Raw genomic sequence first — 20,932 nt, 5'->3', positions numbered from 1 at the left:
GGAAAGTTGTAAAAAATGATGACCTTTTTCGACATTTTCGCTGAGGAAAAATCGTTCCCAAATTGACCAAAGAATCCATTTGTAATCGTTGGTCCGTTAGTTACCGGACACCCTGTATATATATATTGTTAGTGTCTAACGTAAATCAAAATTACGACAATTTAATAGCACGTACCTGGCTATGCAAATGGTGATGCGTAGGATGCAAGTGCGGCATTAGTTGAGTGGGCATCATTATGCTATTCGTACTATTACCAATTACATTCGTTTGCTGTTGTAAATGAGATTGTTGTGCTTGCGATTGTGGCTGGGATTGTTGTTGTATCTTATATAAAGAAAAAAAAGATACATATATATTCATTTGAAAAGCAACATCTCAGAAGTAAGAAATTACATATATTAATAAAAAAATAAAAAAAAAGGGAGAGAGAGATTAAAATTGTTTCGTATCTCTTATTTGCATTTAAATTTACTAATTTAATTTTTCTACTAATATAATTATTATATATAATTTTTTAATAATAATAATTTAATAATAATTAATATATAAATAATATAATATATAATTTTTTAATAATATAAATTTGTAAGATAAGAGTCACTTTTCGAGATTCGTGGAATAATATAATTAATATAAATAACTGTAATTGAAATTAAATATTTAATCAATTATTACAAAATCTACTTTTATCAAAAACGTAAAAAAAAGTATCATACATTTATTAATGCAAAATAAAATTTTCGGCATATTTTGTTATTCATATTATCATACAAAAAAAAAGACTAATTTATATAATTTCTCGCATCTGACGTCGTAATTCAGTATATTGCAATGAGGAAATAAAAGGTTTAAATTACGTTACAGTCTTGCACTGCTTGAAAAGAACTCTGCACTAATAAAAATTGAATTTCAGTAGAATATGGTTAGTTTTTTTCACATATTGTAGCTTGTGACTTACTGAACAAAAAATATAATATCTTCAGAGCTAAATAATGGACAGTTACTGATTTACAACTAGTAAACACTTGCAGAGTCCAAATTTTTCGTATTTAACTAGCTGTAACTATCTATTATTTAGTTTTAATTTAGTTGATCTTACCAAGATTCAGTTTTATATAGGATTAATGCAAGGTTTATGAATTTATATAAAATTATAGATGAAATTGAATCCCGAGAAAATCGGTTTTCTCATGTTTATAATCTGTTGAACAAAAAATGTAATAGACTCAAAGCTAAATAATAAAAAAATAAAAAATAAGAAAAAATACTCAGTAATTGTTTATTATTTAGCTTTAAGCCTATTACATTTTTTGTTCAGCAGATCATAAATTACAACATGTGAGAAAACCAACTGATTTTATCGATTCAATTTTATCTAGAAATCTTTTCAGTTTATCTGGCTGCACGAGTTTTAAAGTTTATCTTTTTCCTTCCAATGTGTAATAAAAAAGAACAGACCTAAGAATTTCATATATGATCAAAAATCCTGCACTAATCCTATATAAAATTGAATCTTGATAAGATTAGTTAATTTCCTCGTATATTATAGATTATGATCTGAAAAAAATATAATAGATTCAAAGCTAAATAAATAAATAGATAGTTACCGAGCTAATTAACAATATATGTATATAAAAAAATATATAAGATATGAAAGATTAAAAAAAAAAAAAAAAAAAAAAAATATATATATATATATATATATATAAATATATGAAAAATAATACACATGAAAAAATATAATATATAAAAAAAAACCAGCCAATTCCACCAAAATCCAGTTTTCATAAGGATTGTGCAGGATTCTTTACCGAACTAAGGAACAAACTACACGGATGAGAGTAAGGATCCACCTGCACTTGATCCAGCTGAAGCTGCAATTGCTGATTGAGCTGTTGCAGCTGTTGGACCTGTTGTACCTGATAAGAAGGGTGCTGCCGTTGCTTCTGCTGATACTGCTGCTGCAGCCCGGCCATGATGGTCGCCTGGGTCTGCTGCAGTTTCGCCATTCCCATGCCGGATGTCGCCTTCCGTATATTCTTTCCTTCCTTCTTAGACACCGGCTTTGCCTTCGGGCGATCGCTTATCGCAGTGTTCTGGCTGACGTCGCTGCTCGCGGTGATGGGCGACTGGGAGACGGCGATGATGGTCGGGGAAGTGGAGATGCTCGGCGGACTCGGGGTCGCCGTTGAGGAAGTGGTGATCAGCGGCATGGCGGTGGTGGCGGGTAACGGGGCGAGTGTCAAGGGGGGCGAAGAAGGAAAGGTGTCCGTGGGGAAGGTCTCCAACGTGCTGGGAACAGGCATCTTCGGGTAGTGCGCCGCGTTCTGCATCCCCATCAGCTTGCTGTCGATATAAGCGCTGCATACCAGAGCCGCGTCGCTGGTTCCGTGGTACGTCAATGAATTGCCTGTCATACCGGTGGTGTTGCAAACTAGACCTTTCGAGGAAGAAAATAATTAGATTGAAAAATTTTAATAAATGAGAAAATCTCATAAGGAGAAAAAAAATACCATGAGACGTCGATTGACCTGGCAAGTCGATATTCAGCACGCCTGGTAGCAACGTCTCGGTCTCGCTGGGATCCTGCTGTTGCTGGGACTGATTCACTATGGAACTTCGTGGACTCGAAAATATATGCCCCGCACTTTTCATCTGCAATTCCCGCTCTACCCTCTGTAGGATATAATTGTATAATTATATTATTCTTTATAATATTATAATATTATTACATATATATGTATAATATTATATATATTATTATATAATTATACAATTAATTTAAAAAAAAATACGATAAGACAAAATATAATAATAATGCATGCGTGAAACATACTTGTAATTCTTCAAGTATTTGTTGTTTATGAATTATTTGCTCTTGTCTAATATTCTTTCGACTGTCGGTGATGTTTACTCCTTGAGTCGGCGCTGTCGATGTCGGGCTAAGACTAATGTTGGGTTCCGACAGACTCGTGAACCCTCCGCTGCCTTTATCGAGAATATTCGTGTCGTCCTTAGTAATGGCGGCCGGCTCTCCTGCAGGTTGTGACCGAACCTGTTGAGCTTCGGCGGAAGTAAGGCTCATGTCGGGCATCATAGTCACTGATCGATTCTTTCTCAATAATGACTTTTGTGTATTGTGTTTGAGTTGAAGATTTTGCGTTTGTTGTTCAGTCGTCTGTTGCTGCTGTTGCTGATGCTGCGGCTGGGTGGACGCTTGCTGAGGGTGAGGTGGTATATGTTGCTGATGGCTTATATGCTGCTGCTGCTGCTGTTGTGGTTGTTGTTGCTGCTGCTGCTGTTGTTGCGGTAATAACATAGATGCGGAGGCAGCACTATGTGGGGCATTCATCATAATGCTATGAGGATAGTCTAATAAAAGTTGAACAACAGCAGTATGACCACCTTTCGCCGCTTCAATTAGCATGGTGGAGTTATCCTACAATACATTAGATTATTATATTACATACTCAGAAAAATCTCTCAAGAGTTGTATAAAAAATATGAGATACTTTGTTAATGTTATATACAAAATAGATTGAATGATCAATATATTAACGATTTTATTAATCTTATTAAATAATTGTTATTTATATATATATTATTCAATAATTATATATATTCTTAAATAATATAATATATCATTAAATAATACATTATTTAATAATTGTTATTTATATATATAAATAGCCTAAGTAGCAAGAATTTTGACGTCAAATGACGTCAGTTTGCTATTTGGCAGGTTAAAAATAAAATATAATTCTTATTTAAATGTTTCCAAAAGACGTACCTTCAATTTATGAAATGGATTTGCAGATTGTGCTAGAAGCAGTTCAACTACTGCAAGGTGACCACCAGCGCATGCCAATGAAAGAGGAGTGTGATCATTATTTGTCGTTTGTCGATTGACATCAGCTTGTTTCGAAATAAGAAATTGAACTGTGCAGAGATGACCCGCCCTACAAGCCTTCATTAGTGGTGTTCTACCACCTTCCGACTCATGCTCCTATAATACAAAACAAATTACTATAAATATTAATAAAAAATATTAATATTAATTAATTAATACTAATTAATTAATATTAATTATTATAAAAAAATATTAATAAAAAATAATTCGTACTTTGAGACAAAAAAAACTACCAAATAACTTAAAAATAAAAAATTGCAATTTCATAATTATATTTAAAAAAATGCATACTAAATCGGCATTGTATTGAAGTAAATGATCGGCGACGTCTGTATGACCATTCTCGCAGGCGTATGTCAAAGCTGTGTCCCCGGTTTGCGTCTGGGCCTGAACATCAGCATTGGAATCTAATAAATATCGCACGAGATCCAAATGCCCTTCTTGTGCAGCTTCCATCAAAGGAGTGGACGCACCCAATTCTATATCCGCCCCCGCCTTGATTAAAAAATCTGCAACTTCCAGGAAACCCCCACAACAAGCCAGGGTAAGAGCCGTTTCTTGAGTTTCTTCCGTTTGGGCGTTGATGTTTGCACCTTTATTAACATAATTATACATTACATATTTTAGTATAACACAATTAATATATTGCAATTTTTATATTCAGGGTGTATACTCAAATCTTATAAATAAATTTCCTGAGAATTCCATGATTTTTCACGATAGAACAAAATTTCAATTATTAGAAAAACCTAACGTACTGTTGAAAATTGGCTTGCATCATCGTTTTCAACATCCAAAAATTTATAAGAAACACCTTGTCTGGGTAAAAAAAAAAATCTTAAAACGTACCTTGACTTAAAAGTAAAGCGACCATTTCTTCATGACCCTCGCGTGCAGCCTCCATTAGTGGTGTGTAACCTTCATCGTTGACTTCTTCGATGTTAGCTCCACGTTCAATCAAGAGCATTGCTAAGTCTACATGACCACCGCAAGCTGCTAACGTGAGAGGCGACTCGAAACTGTCGGTGGGCATATTTACTTGAGCACCTGAATCTAAGAGCAAACGGGCAACTTCCACATGACCATCCATAGAGGCTTCCATAAGAGCTGTATGCATCTCATCAGTTTTATGCTCCTGTAAACATTTTCGAAACTTAATTTGAATTAGTTAGATAAACGAATTATATTATTGTAATAAATTTTTATTTCTATTATTTAGGTGTTAAAATAAGAGAAAAAAATCCTACATCCTGTATAGTAATTATACATAATAACCATATGATATATACACATATATATATATATATATATATATATATATATAACTTAGTTATATATATATATATATATATAACTATAATATATATATAACTGTATAACTATAGTTATATATATATTATATTATTATATATATCATATGGTTATTATGTATAATTACTATACAGGATGTAGAAATTTTTTCTCTTATTTTAACACCTAAAAAACACTTAAAATATCTGACATAATTTTAGAAACCCTGTATATTATATAGTTTTTATAGTATATTATAACATATTTTAGATTTAAGATCACTTATATAGTTTTATTAGTATATTATATAGTTTAGAAACCCTGTATTATTATATAGTTTTACCATATACTTATTAAGAGCTGATTTTTCCAACTTGTTGGTAAGTTTTACCCGACAGGTAGCATATTTTTCTCTTTTCAGATAAATTCTAAAAAAAAAAGAGATGAAGATATGCTACCTGTTGGGTAAAACTTACCAAGAGTTGGAACAACTGGCCCTTAGATATTTTTTATAAAAGATATACAGAGTGTTTGATAATAAAGATTGTGAGCAGGTAAAACACATAATTGGTCAATCATTTTATACATTCTTTATCATAAATCAATAAAGGAACTTTTCCTTAGAAAAGATAGAAATCGTCTCAGATATTTTAATTAATAGCACAATAATTATTGCAAATTTAGCAAATATACAGGATACAGGACTTTTCTTTTCCATTTCTATTGTTTCTATTGGTTTGCAGTAAAAGACATAAAATAATTGATCAATAAAACTTGACCAGACAGAAATTTTCTAAAGCAATCTGTCAAAAGTTCACATAAATAAATTATATATAGAGAGTCCTGTAATTCGCGCGAATTGGTCAATTCTTTTTAATTAATCACTCATTAATTCTTGCGAAAATCACAAAATAATAGATTTTTCTACTCAGTTTAGCACCTTGTAGAGTCAATTAGTTATTTCTTACTGGCACTTTTCTGTTGACTGTGTTTTACCTCCGCACAAATCTTTAGCAGACATCCTGTACATATAAGACAGAAAAAATATGTAAAAAATAACTAGACCAACTAATACAAGAGGGATATGCTATAGTAATGTTGCTAGCTATCAGCCAATCGCACCTCATTATCGACATATTAACACCGAGAGAACCCATTAAGAGATTAATTTAAAGTACATTTTAATAGACACAAATGCCATTTGATGAAAATGCTCACAAATAATCCAAATGCCTTTCTCTTTGAAGGTGGAAGTACATAAAATTACGAGAATCTGCATTCTGTCCTGTCATTTTAACGCTTCCACCTTCAGGAGACGTGCCTATCTCCTCGTAAGGTCAGAGATGAGAAAATTCACGCTAAAAGTTCTAGATTTCTAAATAAACAAATATTTCGGTGAAGCGGCACTTTAAATGCACCCTTAGCGCACTCTTAAGATACCTCGGAAACTATCATTTTCCTTCTTCCAACCGAGAAATGCACAGCCAATGAAATCGCTGCATTTCCGTAAAAACTGCACATTAATTGGCTACAAATTTCTGGGTCCGAGAGCTCGAATTAATTTCTAGAAGCGCGCATAAGGTTTTATAGTTGTTAGTAAATTATAAAGGGAAAATGACAGTTTCCGAGGAATTTTAAGATGGAGCTACCTGAAGTCCTGCTTTATTGAAATATTTTTTCTTTTAAAAATGGTATCCAAGAATTTTTAGCGCGTCTTTTCTCGCCTCTGAACGTTACGAAGGTGATCATGACGGAGAACCAGGAGCCTTAAGGTGTCTTTTCACTGACGTTCAACATTAATTTTCCTGCCAGAAGATGACAAAAATTGACAAACTGGTTTCATTTTTGATTGAAAATCACTTGACCTTGAAAATGAGCGTCGAGCGTCACTATGAATTTGCTATTGAAATCTAACTTTTTTTTTCCCTGACGTTAGCATCAAATTGAAGTCACGCGACGAGGTGCAATTCTGAAACGAGAGTCCTATGACCTATGAATTCAAATCTATGTTTGGCATTAGAAGTACTTTAGACCAATAGAGATAGAAACATATTTCTTCCGATTGGTTGATTCCATTTATTTTTCCAGAAATTCCCTTATTTTGCAAAACCTTGTGTCCACAATGCTAGAACTCGGTCCGATTTTTATGGAAACAACAATAAAATTGCAAGACCAATCAGATTAAAAATATACAAGAAATAGGCGAGAAAAATATTGGTCCGAAAATCGGCTGAATCGGGAATCGAACCCTATTTCTTTACAGGGGAAGTTAAGAGAGGAACAAGGGGAATTTCTGAAATCCCAACCATAGGATACAAATTCCTTAGTTTCCAAATTTTCTTTCTTAATTGTCGCAATAATATTGCGTGTGGCTCTATTGGCCGAGATAAAGGAGGTGTATATTGTGTTTTTAAAATTTAAGAAGCCGACTTAATATTCTTATTATTGTCAATCAGATTAATTTTACAACAATTGCAAAGATGCTTTTTCTGGTGAACGCGGGTAATATTTCGGGAATTATTCGATCAACCAATCGAAGCAAATATTTTTCTATCTCTAGTGCTAAAAGTATTTTTGATGTCTAATAAAATTTTTTCATTTTTTGAGAAATGCAGAAAAGACGCTATTCTATATAATTTGTGGGTTCTTTGAGAAATTCCGAGAGAACTCCCTAAGAATTTCAAAGAACCCACTTTCATGACACAATGTATTTAATGAAATAAATAAACATACAAATGTGTGTGTGTATTTTTTTGTGTGATGTACTATGTACAAACAAAGTGGCGCAACATCATAAAAATCAGACAAATTTGCACTTCGGCATTATAGATCATGGATAAGAAAGTTATTACAACTTCTGTTCATGTTAGGTTTTCTCTCTAAGAATTCTTATTGTTAGAGAGAATTTCAAAAAACCCACTTTCATGAGACAATGTATTTAATGAAATAAATCAAAGTGCAAGTGAGGAAAAAATCATTTTGTATTATGTACAATTTCCTAATCATTTTGTTCACTGTGATAAAACAAACAGAGATATGATTTGATCATGATTTTTATACCTGGTCTGCGCCGGCTTCCAACAAGAAGCGTACCATCTCTAAGTGTCCTTTATAGCAGGCTAACGTTAATGCCGATTCTTTAAATTCATTAGAATGAGTATTGATGCCGGCTCCGTTATCAAGTAAGATCTTGGCAACCTGAACATGACCGGCACTCGCAGCTTCCATCAAAGGTGTATGACCATTCTCATTGTGATCTTCAACGTTAGCTCCTGCTTCTAATAAAACACGTACAACCTCCTCGTGCCCACCGGCGCAACCATACATAAGAGGTGTATTCCCTAAAATAAATATAAATATCATTAATACAATTAATGCAAATGCAAAAATATTTTTGTAATATATTATCCTCGAACAATTATATTCACCAACCTTCGGTATTTGCAAACGGAAATAACCCCGCACATAATCCTTATGATAGGGTGTATACTCAAATATTATATATTCCCTGGGAATGCCATGATTTTCCAGGTACTCTCTTTTGTTGTTCAAAATTCCAAGTAAAATCAAAGTATTTAAAAAAATTTTAAATACAATTTTAAAGTAAGTTAATTTTTGTTATACATAATTTTTTAACGTAAATAAAATATTTTTTAATATAATTTATAATATACGAGCAAAACTTTGTATTAATTGATTTTTTAATATAATATTATATTTTATAATAAAATATATTTTAATATACTGTATATATACTTAATAAGTTTTATATTCTTTAAAAGTATATTTGAAAATAAAATCAAAGGGGCAATTTTTTTTTAAATTCCCTGAGTTTAATAAATTCCATGAGTATTCCAGGATTTTTCAAGGTAGAAAAAACTTCCCCGAAAATTAGAAGTTTTCCAGGCTTTTCCTGGGAGTATACATCCTGTTATGAAAATTAAATTTCGATAAAATTGGCTGGTTTTTTCATGCGTTGTAAATGAAAAAATCAGATGATTTGTCGGGATTCATTTTTATCTAGAATTTCATATAGATTTAAAAACCCTGCACTGATTCTATATAAAATAAAATCTTGATAAAACCAGCTGGTTTTCTCATATATTGTAGCTTATAATCCGCTGAACAAAAAATTAAACGTTTAAAATTAAATAATAGATAGTTATCGATTTATAACTAGTCAAATGTGGAAAATTTGAGTTTTACGAATTGACTGTCTGTAAATCAGCAACTATTTATTATTTAGCTTTGAAGCTTACATCTTTTGTTCAGCATATCACAAACTACGATACATGAAAAAACTAGCCAATACCACCGAAATCCAATTTCCATAAGGATTGTGTTGGGATCCTTTAGCACATAATTTAAAAAAAATCACAAATAAAAAGTAAATATCTACTACATAATTTTTTTTACCTGATGTAGACTGAGCATTGACATCTGCCCCATGAGCGATCAACAGACTCACTATATCTACATGTCCTGCACTGGCAGCTTCCATTAAAGGGGTACAGTCCCCTTTGATACCGCGATCTTCCACATTAGCATTCATTGCCAAAAGAACCTATTTTGTAAAAAAAAAAAAAAAGAAAAAACATGTGAATTCATCTCTGCAAGAATAATTTCAAATAAATTGTAACTTATAATTGTATGATTATAACACTAACTTTTCATGTCAATGATTACATGTATAACAAATAAATAAAAAGAAATAAATAAAAATTTTAAAAATTTTAATCTAATAACATTAATATTTACATGTAAATGACAAATGTTTCTGAAGGTCTGTTTAGTTTCAATTGTTAATTCTTGGTTTCTCAATTATATTATAAAGCAAAAAATCGTGTGAATTTTTTTCTTGCACAAAATATGTCAAAACAAATTAGTTTTTTCATATGCCATGATCCATGTTTGATTGTATAAATTGATAAAATATGCCAAAGATACAAGATAAATAAAGCTTAACCATAAAAATCATTTTTACAGTATAATATATATAAAGATTAAGTTATGCATGCACTCATTAATAAAATAATAAAGAAAAGAGGATGTTAAAAATAAGCCATTTTTTTATTCAAAAGCAGAACCTAAATTAATCATAGAAAACTGTTTTTGGAATCTTCTAGAATCAGAAAAATAAACAAATAAACAAACAAACAAACAAACAAACAAACAAACAAACAAACAAACAAACGCACGCACGCACGCACGCACGCACGCACGCACGCACGCACGCACGCACGCACGCACGCACGCACGCACGCACCACACACACATACATATATAAAATACCATCAATTTCACACATAAGAGACGCACTACATATTCTTACCAAATTTTTACCTAAAAAAGGTTCCTTTTTGAAAATAATTTATGCAAAATAAAGGACCCCGCAGTTTTCTTGGATAAAATGAGTTTCATAGAAATTGGCTGAAACTCTGGCATAAGATAGCCCAAAATATGCTAGAGAAAAGCTGTCATTATCAAATCAATCCTATGTATCATTTTCGAGTTATCGACGTTCAAATATGAAAGTAAATATGTTGTATATTTCAAATAATACATATATACAGTGTACTTTTTTGGACTTCCCCACCACCACTGAGGTCCCAAACTTGGCGCGTTAGATTTTTTTATAGTGATTCTTCGCCAGTAGCCCTATGCTCCACTGAAACCCTCCTACATCTCAATCAACCCTTATTAATAACTGGATTTATTCGATTGTATTCTCTTATAAATCAATTATCTTTGCTTCATTTTGTGTATTTAATTGTCGCGCCAAGTTTGGGACCTCAGCGGTGATGGGAAAGTCCAAAAAAGTACATTGTATATATGTATTATTTGAAATATACAACATATTTACTTTCATATTTGAACGTCGATAACTTGAAAATGATACATAGGATTGATTTGATAATGACAGGTTTTCTCTAGCATATTTTGGGCTATCTTATGCCAGAGTTTCAGCAAATTCCTATGAAACCCATTTTACCTAAGAAAAGTGCAAGGTCCTTTCACAATTTTACAATCAAACTTTATTTATAGAGTGCCCCATAAGAAATTGCTGAAAATAAAAATTATTTGTCCACCAGGTCCGGGATCAATAATAAATCTTGATTTTCATAACTTTCCCCGGACTTGATGAACAAATAATTATTATTATTATCTGCTTCTAGAAGATTCCAAAAACAGTTTTCAATGGTTTGATTTAGGCTCCGCTTTTGGGCCAAAAATGGCTTATTTTTTTTTTAATTTTTTTTGTTACATTTTACTAATTTGTATTATCAAAATGCAAATAGTAGAATACAAAAAAATTAATTTATTTCGATGTATTTTAAGAGAAAAAAATTCTTTTAAAATCATAATGTAGCTGCAATAATGAGGGAATAGTAAATTTAATTAAAATAACTAAAAAATTTTAGCTAATTAACATTCATTCACGAGTTTTATACAGTACACACAAAAAAATATATATATATATATCTGCAGATTAAAAAGAAATAAATATATTGAAAATATTTTTCAATGTAGTTCTTATAAAACTAAAAGATTTTCAAGATAAAAAGATATATGTGCCATTATTAAATAATGATATTTTTGCAATATCTGAATTAATTTATAATAAACAAATTGAAATTATATATCTGAACATAACATGCCAATAAAAACTTTGTAACATTGGCGCAATTATTTCATTTTGAATTGCGTTTTTTCCAAATATATATATATATATATATTTATATATATAATAATAATAATAATACCACCACCAATTTCACATGAGAAACACACTACATATTTTTACTTTTTTACCTAAAAAAAGGTTTCTTTTTAGAAACAATTTATACAAAATAAATTTCACAATTTTATAATCAAACTTCATTTATAGTGTCCCATAGGAAATTGCTGAAACTAATCAGCTGTTATTTTTTAATGCAAGCAGTTATTGAGAAAACAAAAATTGTGTTGAAAAGAGAAAAGTATGCAGTTTTTAATGGATATAAATAAAATGTTTGTGTACCAGTTTATTTTATTGAACAAAAATAATGAAAAAAGTGCTAATAAAATCACATATGTAAATTAATGATAAATATTTTCGAAGTGCGCACCATTTGAATTTGTACAAAATTCTGTTCTTTTATGAAAACTCGTAAAAACTTTTTCCAACATGTCATTTTTAATGTTATGACAATGCTTTTAATAACTGCTATTAAATTTGGCACTGTTGAAAATATTTATCATTAATTGATGTGATTATTAGCATTCTTTTCATTACTTTTTATCAATAAAATAAATTGGTATACAAACATTTTATTTATATCTATTAAAAACTGCAGACTTTTCTCTTTCCAACACGATTTTTGTTTTCTCAATAACTACATCAGGGTGTATACTCGAATCTTGGAAATAAATTCCTTAAGGATTCCATGATTTAATTTTTGTTCAAAATTCTAGGTACAATTTAAGTATTTGAAATAATATTTAGAATACAATTTTGAAATAATTTGTCATACATAATTTTTTAAGATAAATTAAGTATTTTTTAAATATAATAATGTAATATTGTATTATATTATAATAAAATATATTTTAATATATACTTTACATAAAACTAATAAATTTTATATTCTTTAAAACTATATTTTAAAATCAAAAGGGCAATTTTTTAAAAAATTCCCTGAGTTCCAATCAAATTCCATGTTAATTCCAGGATTTTTCAATGTAAAACAAAATTCTGAGAATTCCAGATTTTTCCAGGGAGTATACATCCTGTACATGCATTAAAATATGACAGCTGATTAGTTTCAGCAATTTCCTACAGTACACTTATATATTACACACACTGTAAGATATATATTAAATGTGTGTACCAAAAAAACTTATTTATCCAGTGGCATGCACTTTAACAAAGTATCTCTTTCAAAATGAGCTTTGAACTCTGCACAACAACAAATAATCAACATTTAGCAACAGGGATGGATCATCCTTCGAGGAGGCAAGAAAATACGTTTGATCTCGATGCACACCTGAGCAAGCTCGTAGTAACCTGCAGAACAAGCTAAGGAGAGCAAACTTTCTCCCTCCTCGGTAGTCTCATGAACGCTCCGACCCTCGGTCAACAATTTCCGAACAGTACCGACGTCCCCGTCGGTGCAGGCCTCGACGAGAGAACGTTTTTCGTTCGGCGTACGTGGATTGTCACTGCGCATACGTGTTAATGCGGCCGCGGCCTCGTCTAATGCACAAGAAACACTGGATGTTAAGCGACGTAACACCTCGTGATCGGCCAAGTGCTTGCCATCACCCGACGACAGCTTCCCGATACCGGCCGCCTCCAAGAGCGCCTCCAGACGCGCTTGGGTCTCCGGGTCTACGGAACGCTCGGGGTCCTCGGGTGTTAACAGAAATTTCGACGATTCAGGATGATCTTCGTCCAATTCTTGGTCGATCGCAAAACACTCCACCTACAAGCAAACGTATCATTAAAGAGCTGAACATGGAAATGCAAGAAATATCATATAATAAAGTAGCAAACTGACATCATTCAACGTCAACTTACTACCTGGGTATATATATAATTATGTAAGATGATCCTGAAATATTTGATCAAAATCAGATATTGGGTTCATCATAAGAATTAAACAGACTCGCAACTTCTGAAAAAGGCACTTTTGGACTAATGTTCATAAGAACTTTTTTCATTGTTATGACAAGCCCAATCGATCCCTGATATTGACCAAGTCAGGATCATCCTGTACATCTATAGTATATACTTTACATTGTTAGAAAGCTAGACAGTACATAGCAATGCCAAAAAATCAGATATTGAGCTCGTCATAAGGATTAAACTGACTCGCAACTCCTGAAAGAGGCATTTTTAGACTGATGTTTGTAAGAACTTTTTCCATCTTTATGAGTTCAATCAATCCCTGATTTTGACTAAGTCAAGATCATCCTATACATCTATATTTTATACTTTATAATGTTAGAAAGCTAGACAATATATAGCGATGTAGAAAACATAAGAGAATAAAGAAAATTATATACATCGCTGAGTATGTATATAAAAGGTACGTTCCAATATTGAAAATCTGTGATGTACATGATGTTACACATCCTTGTATTTTCTTTATCTGTATCGTCACAAAGATATCACATAGATGTTGTAACCAATGAGCTGAGAGATGTATAAAATCGACATCGCAGTAGAAAAGATTGATCCCTGGTCAACGGAAGATTAATCCAGAACACAAAATACGCCTTACAGATGACATCTCTCATTTTATCTCCGTCACTCACCCACTCACAAACAATAGTACACACATTTCATATATACATATATATACTCAGCAATGACAGGATATTCATATCCACAAACGCATGCAAGAGGAAACCGGAAGTGCGAGACAATGTAAAAAAAAAAAAAAAAAAAAAAAAAATCGGAAATGCGGATATAAAAGTGCGTTATAGGCTAGATCGAGTGACGCTTCATCTTTTGACACTTGGATCTTCTTCTCCAAAGAGAAGAACGAAGGATCGCGATATACACTTCCTCCACGAGACCGAGTCCACGGTTCCGCTCCGCATACCTGCGCACCGTCCTCCCATTTGTTCGCCTCTTCCCCTCCCGCCCTTCCCCTCGCGAACTTATAATCATCGGCGGCAGCGCGAGCGCGTCAGCCTTCTCCAGGAGAGCCCGCAGAAGTGACAGGAGGGACGCGCTATCGGGCCGCCTCTTCCTCTCGTCTCGGCGACGTGACGGAAGACATTTAAAAGGGAAGGAACGCCGTTTCTCGATGGGATATGATATACTATGTGGAATATGGTGGCTCTACACGAGTGAAATAAGGCAAGGTACACAATTATGTATGTTCGCGAACTCGCGAAGAAGAGAGGGTAGAGAATTTTTGACGTAAGAGCTAATAAGCTTGACAGGTTGATGTGTCAAGTGGTGGAGAGACTTACGATATTTGGACTAATCGACGTCGCGAACGACTCAACTCGTGCGGACAGACACTCACTCGCGAGTGATGTGAGAGAACACGACATATATTATGAGAAGTCCGCTAGATAGCGCACCGATTGAGATGTGAACGAACAAACGCGGCGGGCAGGCATGCTCGCGACTCACACATATTCTATGTGTATTGGTATGTATACCGGGTGTCCCAGACTTGTGTACAGGGTGTATACTCAAACCTTATATAAATAAATTCCGATTTTCCAGGTGTACTTTTGTTCAAAATTCCAAGTAAAATTAAAATATTTTAAAAAATTTTAAATACAATTTTAAATTAAGTTTATTTTTGTTATACATCATTTTCTAACACAAATAAAATGTTTTTAATATATTTTATTTTATAATTTAAATACAATAATAATAAATTTTAAATACAATTTTAAATTAAGTTTATTTTTGGGTCCGATGCACCTGGGAAAAAGCTAACGATAAATCGTAATCTTAATTTGAAGTTGCCGCTAATTTCAATACAGTTCAAATTAAGTTTATTTTTGTTATACATAATTTTCTAACATAAATAAAATGTTTTTTAATATAATGATATTGTATTTTATAACAAAATATATTTTAATATACTTTATGTAAATCTAATAAATTTTATATTCTTTAAAGGTATATTTGAAAATAAAATCAGAGGGGCAATTTTTAAAAAATAGGGAATTTATTTCCAAGATTTGAGTATACACCCTGCTACAATGTGTTGTGCTTGGTGGATTTTTTAAAATTAGCTGGATAAAGATGAGATGTGAAAATTTATCTTAGATAAAATAAAGATGATTTTAGGAATTAGATTAAGGATTTTAAAATTAGTTAGATAAAGATAAGATAAAAATATGTAAAATATTTTATTTTAAATAAGATAGGGATGATTTTGTCGTAAATGTATCTGGAGATGAAAGATAAAATTATATAGCGATATGTTTATCTAAATAATTTCCAGATAATATTATTTTTAAGACCGTTTATGTCAAACGTATATGTATATGTATGTACAGGGTGTCTCAGATTTGTGTACAGTATTGTGCTTGGAGGATTTTTAAATTAGCTGGATAAAGATAAGATAAAAATATGTAAGATCTTTTATTTTAGATAAAATAAAGAGATGATTTTGTTATAAATATATCTGAATGAAAGATAAAATTATATAGCAATATATTCATCTGGATAACTTTTAGATAATATTATTTTTAAGACCGCTTATATAATGCTGTTGTAAAAAAATGTAAATTATAAAAGAAATATAAAAGTATATTCATACTTTTATTTATATAAATTTTATCGCTTACTACTTGTTAGTTCTACTATTTAAGTATTTTTATATGCTATGACTCAACCAAATTATTTGAACATTATTCTAGATAATTTAGTAAAAATAACACTTTTTTCACCTAAGATGTACATATAAATAATAGATATTTTCATTATCTATATAAAGATGAAATTTCATCATATCTAGATAATCTGTATAATTTTATTTAGATAACAGCAAACACTGCTAATGTATCACCCGTTAATGAGAGATTTCTGAGGTTGTTTATCAAGACACCAATAATTTTCGAGTTATAAGCGATCGAAAATAAGGGATTTTTGCGAACTAAGCTTTGTGGAAATAAAATATTAACAAAACTACACTCTTTAGTTAATTTCAGATAGAGTTTACTTCTTTAATGAAATTTTAATTTAAGACTTAGTTACAAAAATTACATAATGACAGAAATTGGGAATATGTAAAAAATGGCCTTTTTCGACATTTTCACTGAGGAAAAATCGTCTCCAAATAATCCTAGGATTCTACCATTAATTAGAGACACCTTAAATACAAATTTATTCTAAATAAGAGCGAAAAGAGACAATTCTTTGTAGAAAATTAAGTGAAGTATAATATTTCATAAAAACATATATACTCCAATGGGGGAGATGAAAATTATAGCGAAGTAACATACATTAAAGATTATCGTACACAAATTTATAATTTATAATATATAATATAAATATAATATAATAAATTTATAATATAAGTAATGGAAATAGTAAGATAATTATATAATAGTACGAAATATTATTTGTATTGTTATATAATAATATATATTAAATATCGATTCAAATAATGACAATAATATTATTTCTTAGTGTTAATTATTTTACTTTTTAGTTATTTATGCCGTTGAAATTTATGTGCAATAACCTTTAATGTGCATTAGTGCATTCAACTGAATTTGGTTAAAAAAACCTATTAGGTTTTTTTCCCTCAAATTTTAGAAGTTAAAAAATATTCCATTTTTTCAATGTTTACCATAGATATATAATTTTTTATTTTCTTATTAATTTTAAACTTCTTACGACTCAAGACCTATATGTCAATTAGCATCCTGCTGCATAATGTATTTTATTTTTTTCTTGAAAACTATTGATTTTGCAAAAAATAAAGTTTCTAAAGGAATCAAGCTTTCTAACGCATACTTCTGGGTCATATTCCGACTCAAATTTTAATTAGATAAAAAGTAAATAAGGATAATTTCATCTTCTTATATAACGACACACGAGGATTAAAAAATATTTATAAGTAACCCCTTTACTAAAAAATATTTATAAGTATCCCCTTTAGTAGAAAATGTTCATCAAATTTCATCTTTCTTAACTTGTCCAACATTCATAGACGGCACCAAGGATGGGCCTTGGTAGGCCCTGGTCTACCTAAAAATATCCTGGCCCAGCCTTTGACCCATCCTAAAATTATACTATTTCACTCTGTTCAAGTTATAAATAATATAATAAATAAATACTTTGGCCCACCCATATAAATGATAGCCCACCTGCATGAATAATTCTGGCGCCGCCTATGCCAAAATTTGAGAAAAAAAATAGAAACCTTCAAAAATTTGTATCTGCCCCTTTAGAAGGATGGTCCACAATAAGTAATTTAAGTTCTAAGCCTTAAGAAATTGACCAATCACAGTCAAGTAGGAGGAGAATACTCGACTGTGATTAGTCAATTTCTTAAGGCTTAGGGTTTTAAATCACCTATTGTGGATCAGGTCTAACTCCTCAGGGAAGAATATAGGCGTATTTACGTGAAAGACCTTCTTCTCAAAGGGATCCTAAAGCTGTCTTATTTTACCGAAAAAACGATCATTTTTCTGCATCCTTTTCTTTTTATTGGTTTAATAGAATAAATGCTTTTAATTTTTTTTTGTTTTTAACATAAAATCGATGTGTTCCGACTTTGTTTCTAAATGTACTTTAATCGTGGAAAAGCGTTCATTATTCTATTCAACCAATAAAAAGAAAAGATGCAGAAAAATGATCGTTTTGTCGATAAAACAGAAAGATATTAGGATCTATGTTCTATCTAAGGATAATCCTACTTGTGGCTTATTCTAGTGAGTAGTATAGATGATCAAAAACCATACTGAAATTGGTTTCCAATCGTACTAACCGAAAAAATTTACAATTGAAAACCAACTTTAGTATATATAGATTCTATAGTATTTTATATAAACGATCAAAAACCATACTGAAGGTCGTTTTCAATTGTAAATTTTTTTCGGTTGTGGTACGGTTGAAAACCAACTTCAGTATAGTTCCTGATCGTCTATGTTACTCACCGGAACAAGTTACAAGTAGGATTATATCTTTAGATATATAGGGCATACATTTTCAACAAAGAATCATCTTCCTAAAATTTCTCGCACTCATTTAGAATCACCTTGTATAAATGATGTACGATATACAGGGTGCTCAAAATTAATAGTAAATCTGTTAATGCAGATTCCTGAAATCATTTGGAGACGATTTTTCCTCAGCGAAAATGTCGAAAGAGTCCATCATTTTTTTACATGTTTTCAAATTTTGTCATCAATTAAACCTTAAATAAAAATTCTATTAAAGTAAACTCTACATGAAATTAATAAAAGAATGTGATTTTGTTAATATTTTATTTCCACAAGGTTTAGTTTGCGAAAAACCCCTTATTTTCAATCGCTTATAACTCGAAAATTATTGGTGCCTGAACATTTTCGCTGAGGAAAAATTGTCTCTAAATCGCCTCGAGAATCTCCCATTAACGGGTGACACGTTAAGTTTGGGACACCCTGTATACTCATGATAGGGACAGGAGTGTAGGAGATCGTATACGCATCGTATGCATACAATGTGTACGTATATCCCATCGCGTGTATATCCCATATACGTGGCATGATACTTAAATATATATTTGTATACGGCTTCCTGTACGCGCGCGTTTCATACACGCCGGATGAACGTGTGCGCACGCGCGTGCTTATGCGGAGCACACTAGGCTCTAGCCTAAGAGAGTACTTTAACCAGTCTATGCAACATGCATACACTCGCACACGTCTCACTTATACATACATTCATTTTTCCCTTCTCCTTCATACTGTCTCTCATTTACTCGCCCTCTCTCCTTCCTCCTCCCCCTCTCCCCTGCTTTTACTCTCTTCCTCTCTCTCTCTCTCTTTCGTGGAACACGTAGAGATGCCAAGAAGAATGGGAATGGCATTCGGATACTGCACTCTTTGATGGTTGCGTCCCGATCCTCTCAACATCAGGATCAAGTTGTTGCGAAATATGCAACAACTTGTATTTTAGCAAAAAAAGAAAGAAAGAGAGAAGACAATGGAAATTATGAGCGACAAACAAAGAAACAAAAGGAATGATAAAAAAAAAAAAAAAAAAAAAAGATGGAACCTAAGTTGAGGTCGACAATTCAATTTTTCCATGGTGGACAATCATTAACACACATACATGTGTTATCTGGTTATATAACTTCTTTCCCGGAGAGTGAATTTTCCGCTGACATTCCTCCTTTCTTTCCTTCGTTCCTCTTACGTTCGTTACACGAACGCGAGTTAGCCATCTACACACCTTAACCAGCAAAGCGAAGACATTCGGTAGCTGATTCAACACAATCGAACAACGGATAAACTCGGGACTGAAACGGAAAATGAAAGAGCACCGATATTCTTAACGCGAGTGTCCATTGATGATAATCGTCGGTTTACCGAGTTCTGTTTACATAACTCCAATTTTATAAACCTACTGCCCTAAATTACCCCAACGATGTGATATGATCAAAATCTCTTGATCAGGATTCGTTTTAGATCGAGCTCTGTATTGAATCAATTAAATTTTAGCTAAATCCTGATATAGCACAATTTCATGACTTTTTCTAAATATGATTCTGAAAATAATTTGCTCGACAGAAAAATTAGTAATTTATAAAACGGTTCTGATTCGTTTTCTCTTTATCCTATTTACCTATAATAGAAATTTTGACTTATATAAATTCTTAAAGCATGCTGTTATTAATTTGAAAGAAAAGAATAGTCATTAAAAAAAAATTCAGACTGTAGAAAAATATTGTGTTTAAAAAGACAGATATTGGTACTAAAAAAAGTGTTCTTTTTTAATTAGCGTCATTAAAATCTAAAATTCGCGATAAGCATTTTGTAATGCTGAATTAACATGCAATGTTTTTAGCGTTTTTATAATTTTTTCTTAAAATGTAGATAAACAAGAAAAATTAAATAAAATTTCAAATTAATGACAATTTTTTATGTTCACAATTCCAACCACATTGTAGATGGAAAAGAAGAAGGAAGCTAATTGAGGTTAGTGTTTTAACCAAGAGAGTGGCCTGAAATATGGCGAGAGATTGGCTTTGGTTGCAGTTGGAATAAATAATTTTAGA

The 20,932-nt window shown here is 31.6% G+C and overlaps 1 protein-coding gene across 7 annotated transcripts in view; it reads right to left on the bottom strand.

Moving 5' to 3' along the window:
* Nucleotides 1–20,932, bottom strand: part of mask (multiple ankyrin repeats single KH domain) — a 47,304-nt gene that overhangs the window by 23,797 nt on the left and 2,575 nt on the right. For 3 of the 7 annotated variants that reach the window (XM_085488152.1, XM_085488153.1, XM_085488156.1), the window contains exons 2-11: nt 13,229–13,666; nt 9,618–9,765; nt 8,262–8,542; nt 4,761–5,064; nt 4,203–4,504; nt 3,792–4,007; nt 2,838–3,440; nt 2,515–2,677; nt 1,855–2,441; nt 176–325 (exon numbers count right to left, since the gene is read on the bottom strand). In XM_085488152.1, the coding sequence (XP_085344278.1) occupies nt 176–325; nt 1,855–2,441; nt 2,515–2,677; nt 2,838–3,440; nt 3,792–4,007; nt 4,203–4,504; nt 4,761–5,064; nt 8,262–8,542; nt 9,618–9,765; nt 13,229–13,666 (3,192 nt within the window). Of the gene's footprint in view, nt 1–175; nt 326–1,854; nt 2,442–2,514; nt 2,678–2,837; nt 3,441–3,791; nt 4,008–4,202; nt 4,505–4,760; nt 5,065–8,261; nt 8,543–9,617; nt 9,766–13,228; nt 13,667–15,167; nt 15,267–20,932 lie in introns of those variants that run through there. The other 4 variants (XM_085488154.1, XM_029310657.2, XM_085488157.1 and 1 more) reach the window with 3 other exon arrangements.

This window comes from Nylanderia fulva, unplaced genomic scaffold (genome assembly GCF_048542155.1).
Source record: "Nylanderia fulva isolate GAGA-0341 unplaced genomic scaffold, ASM4854215v1 Scaffold64, whole genome shotgun sequence".
NCBI classification, from domain to species: Eukaryota; Metazoa; Arthropoda; class Insecta; order Hymenoptera; family Formicidae; genus Nylanderia; species Nylanderia fulva.
The sequence above is the reverse complement of the archived record's forward strand: the minus strand, read 5'-3'. Positions and strand labels throughout refer to the sequence as shown.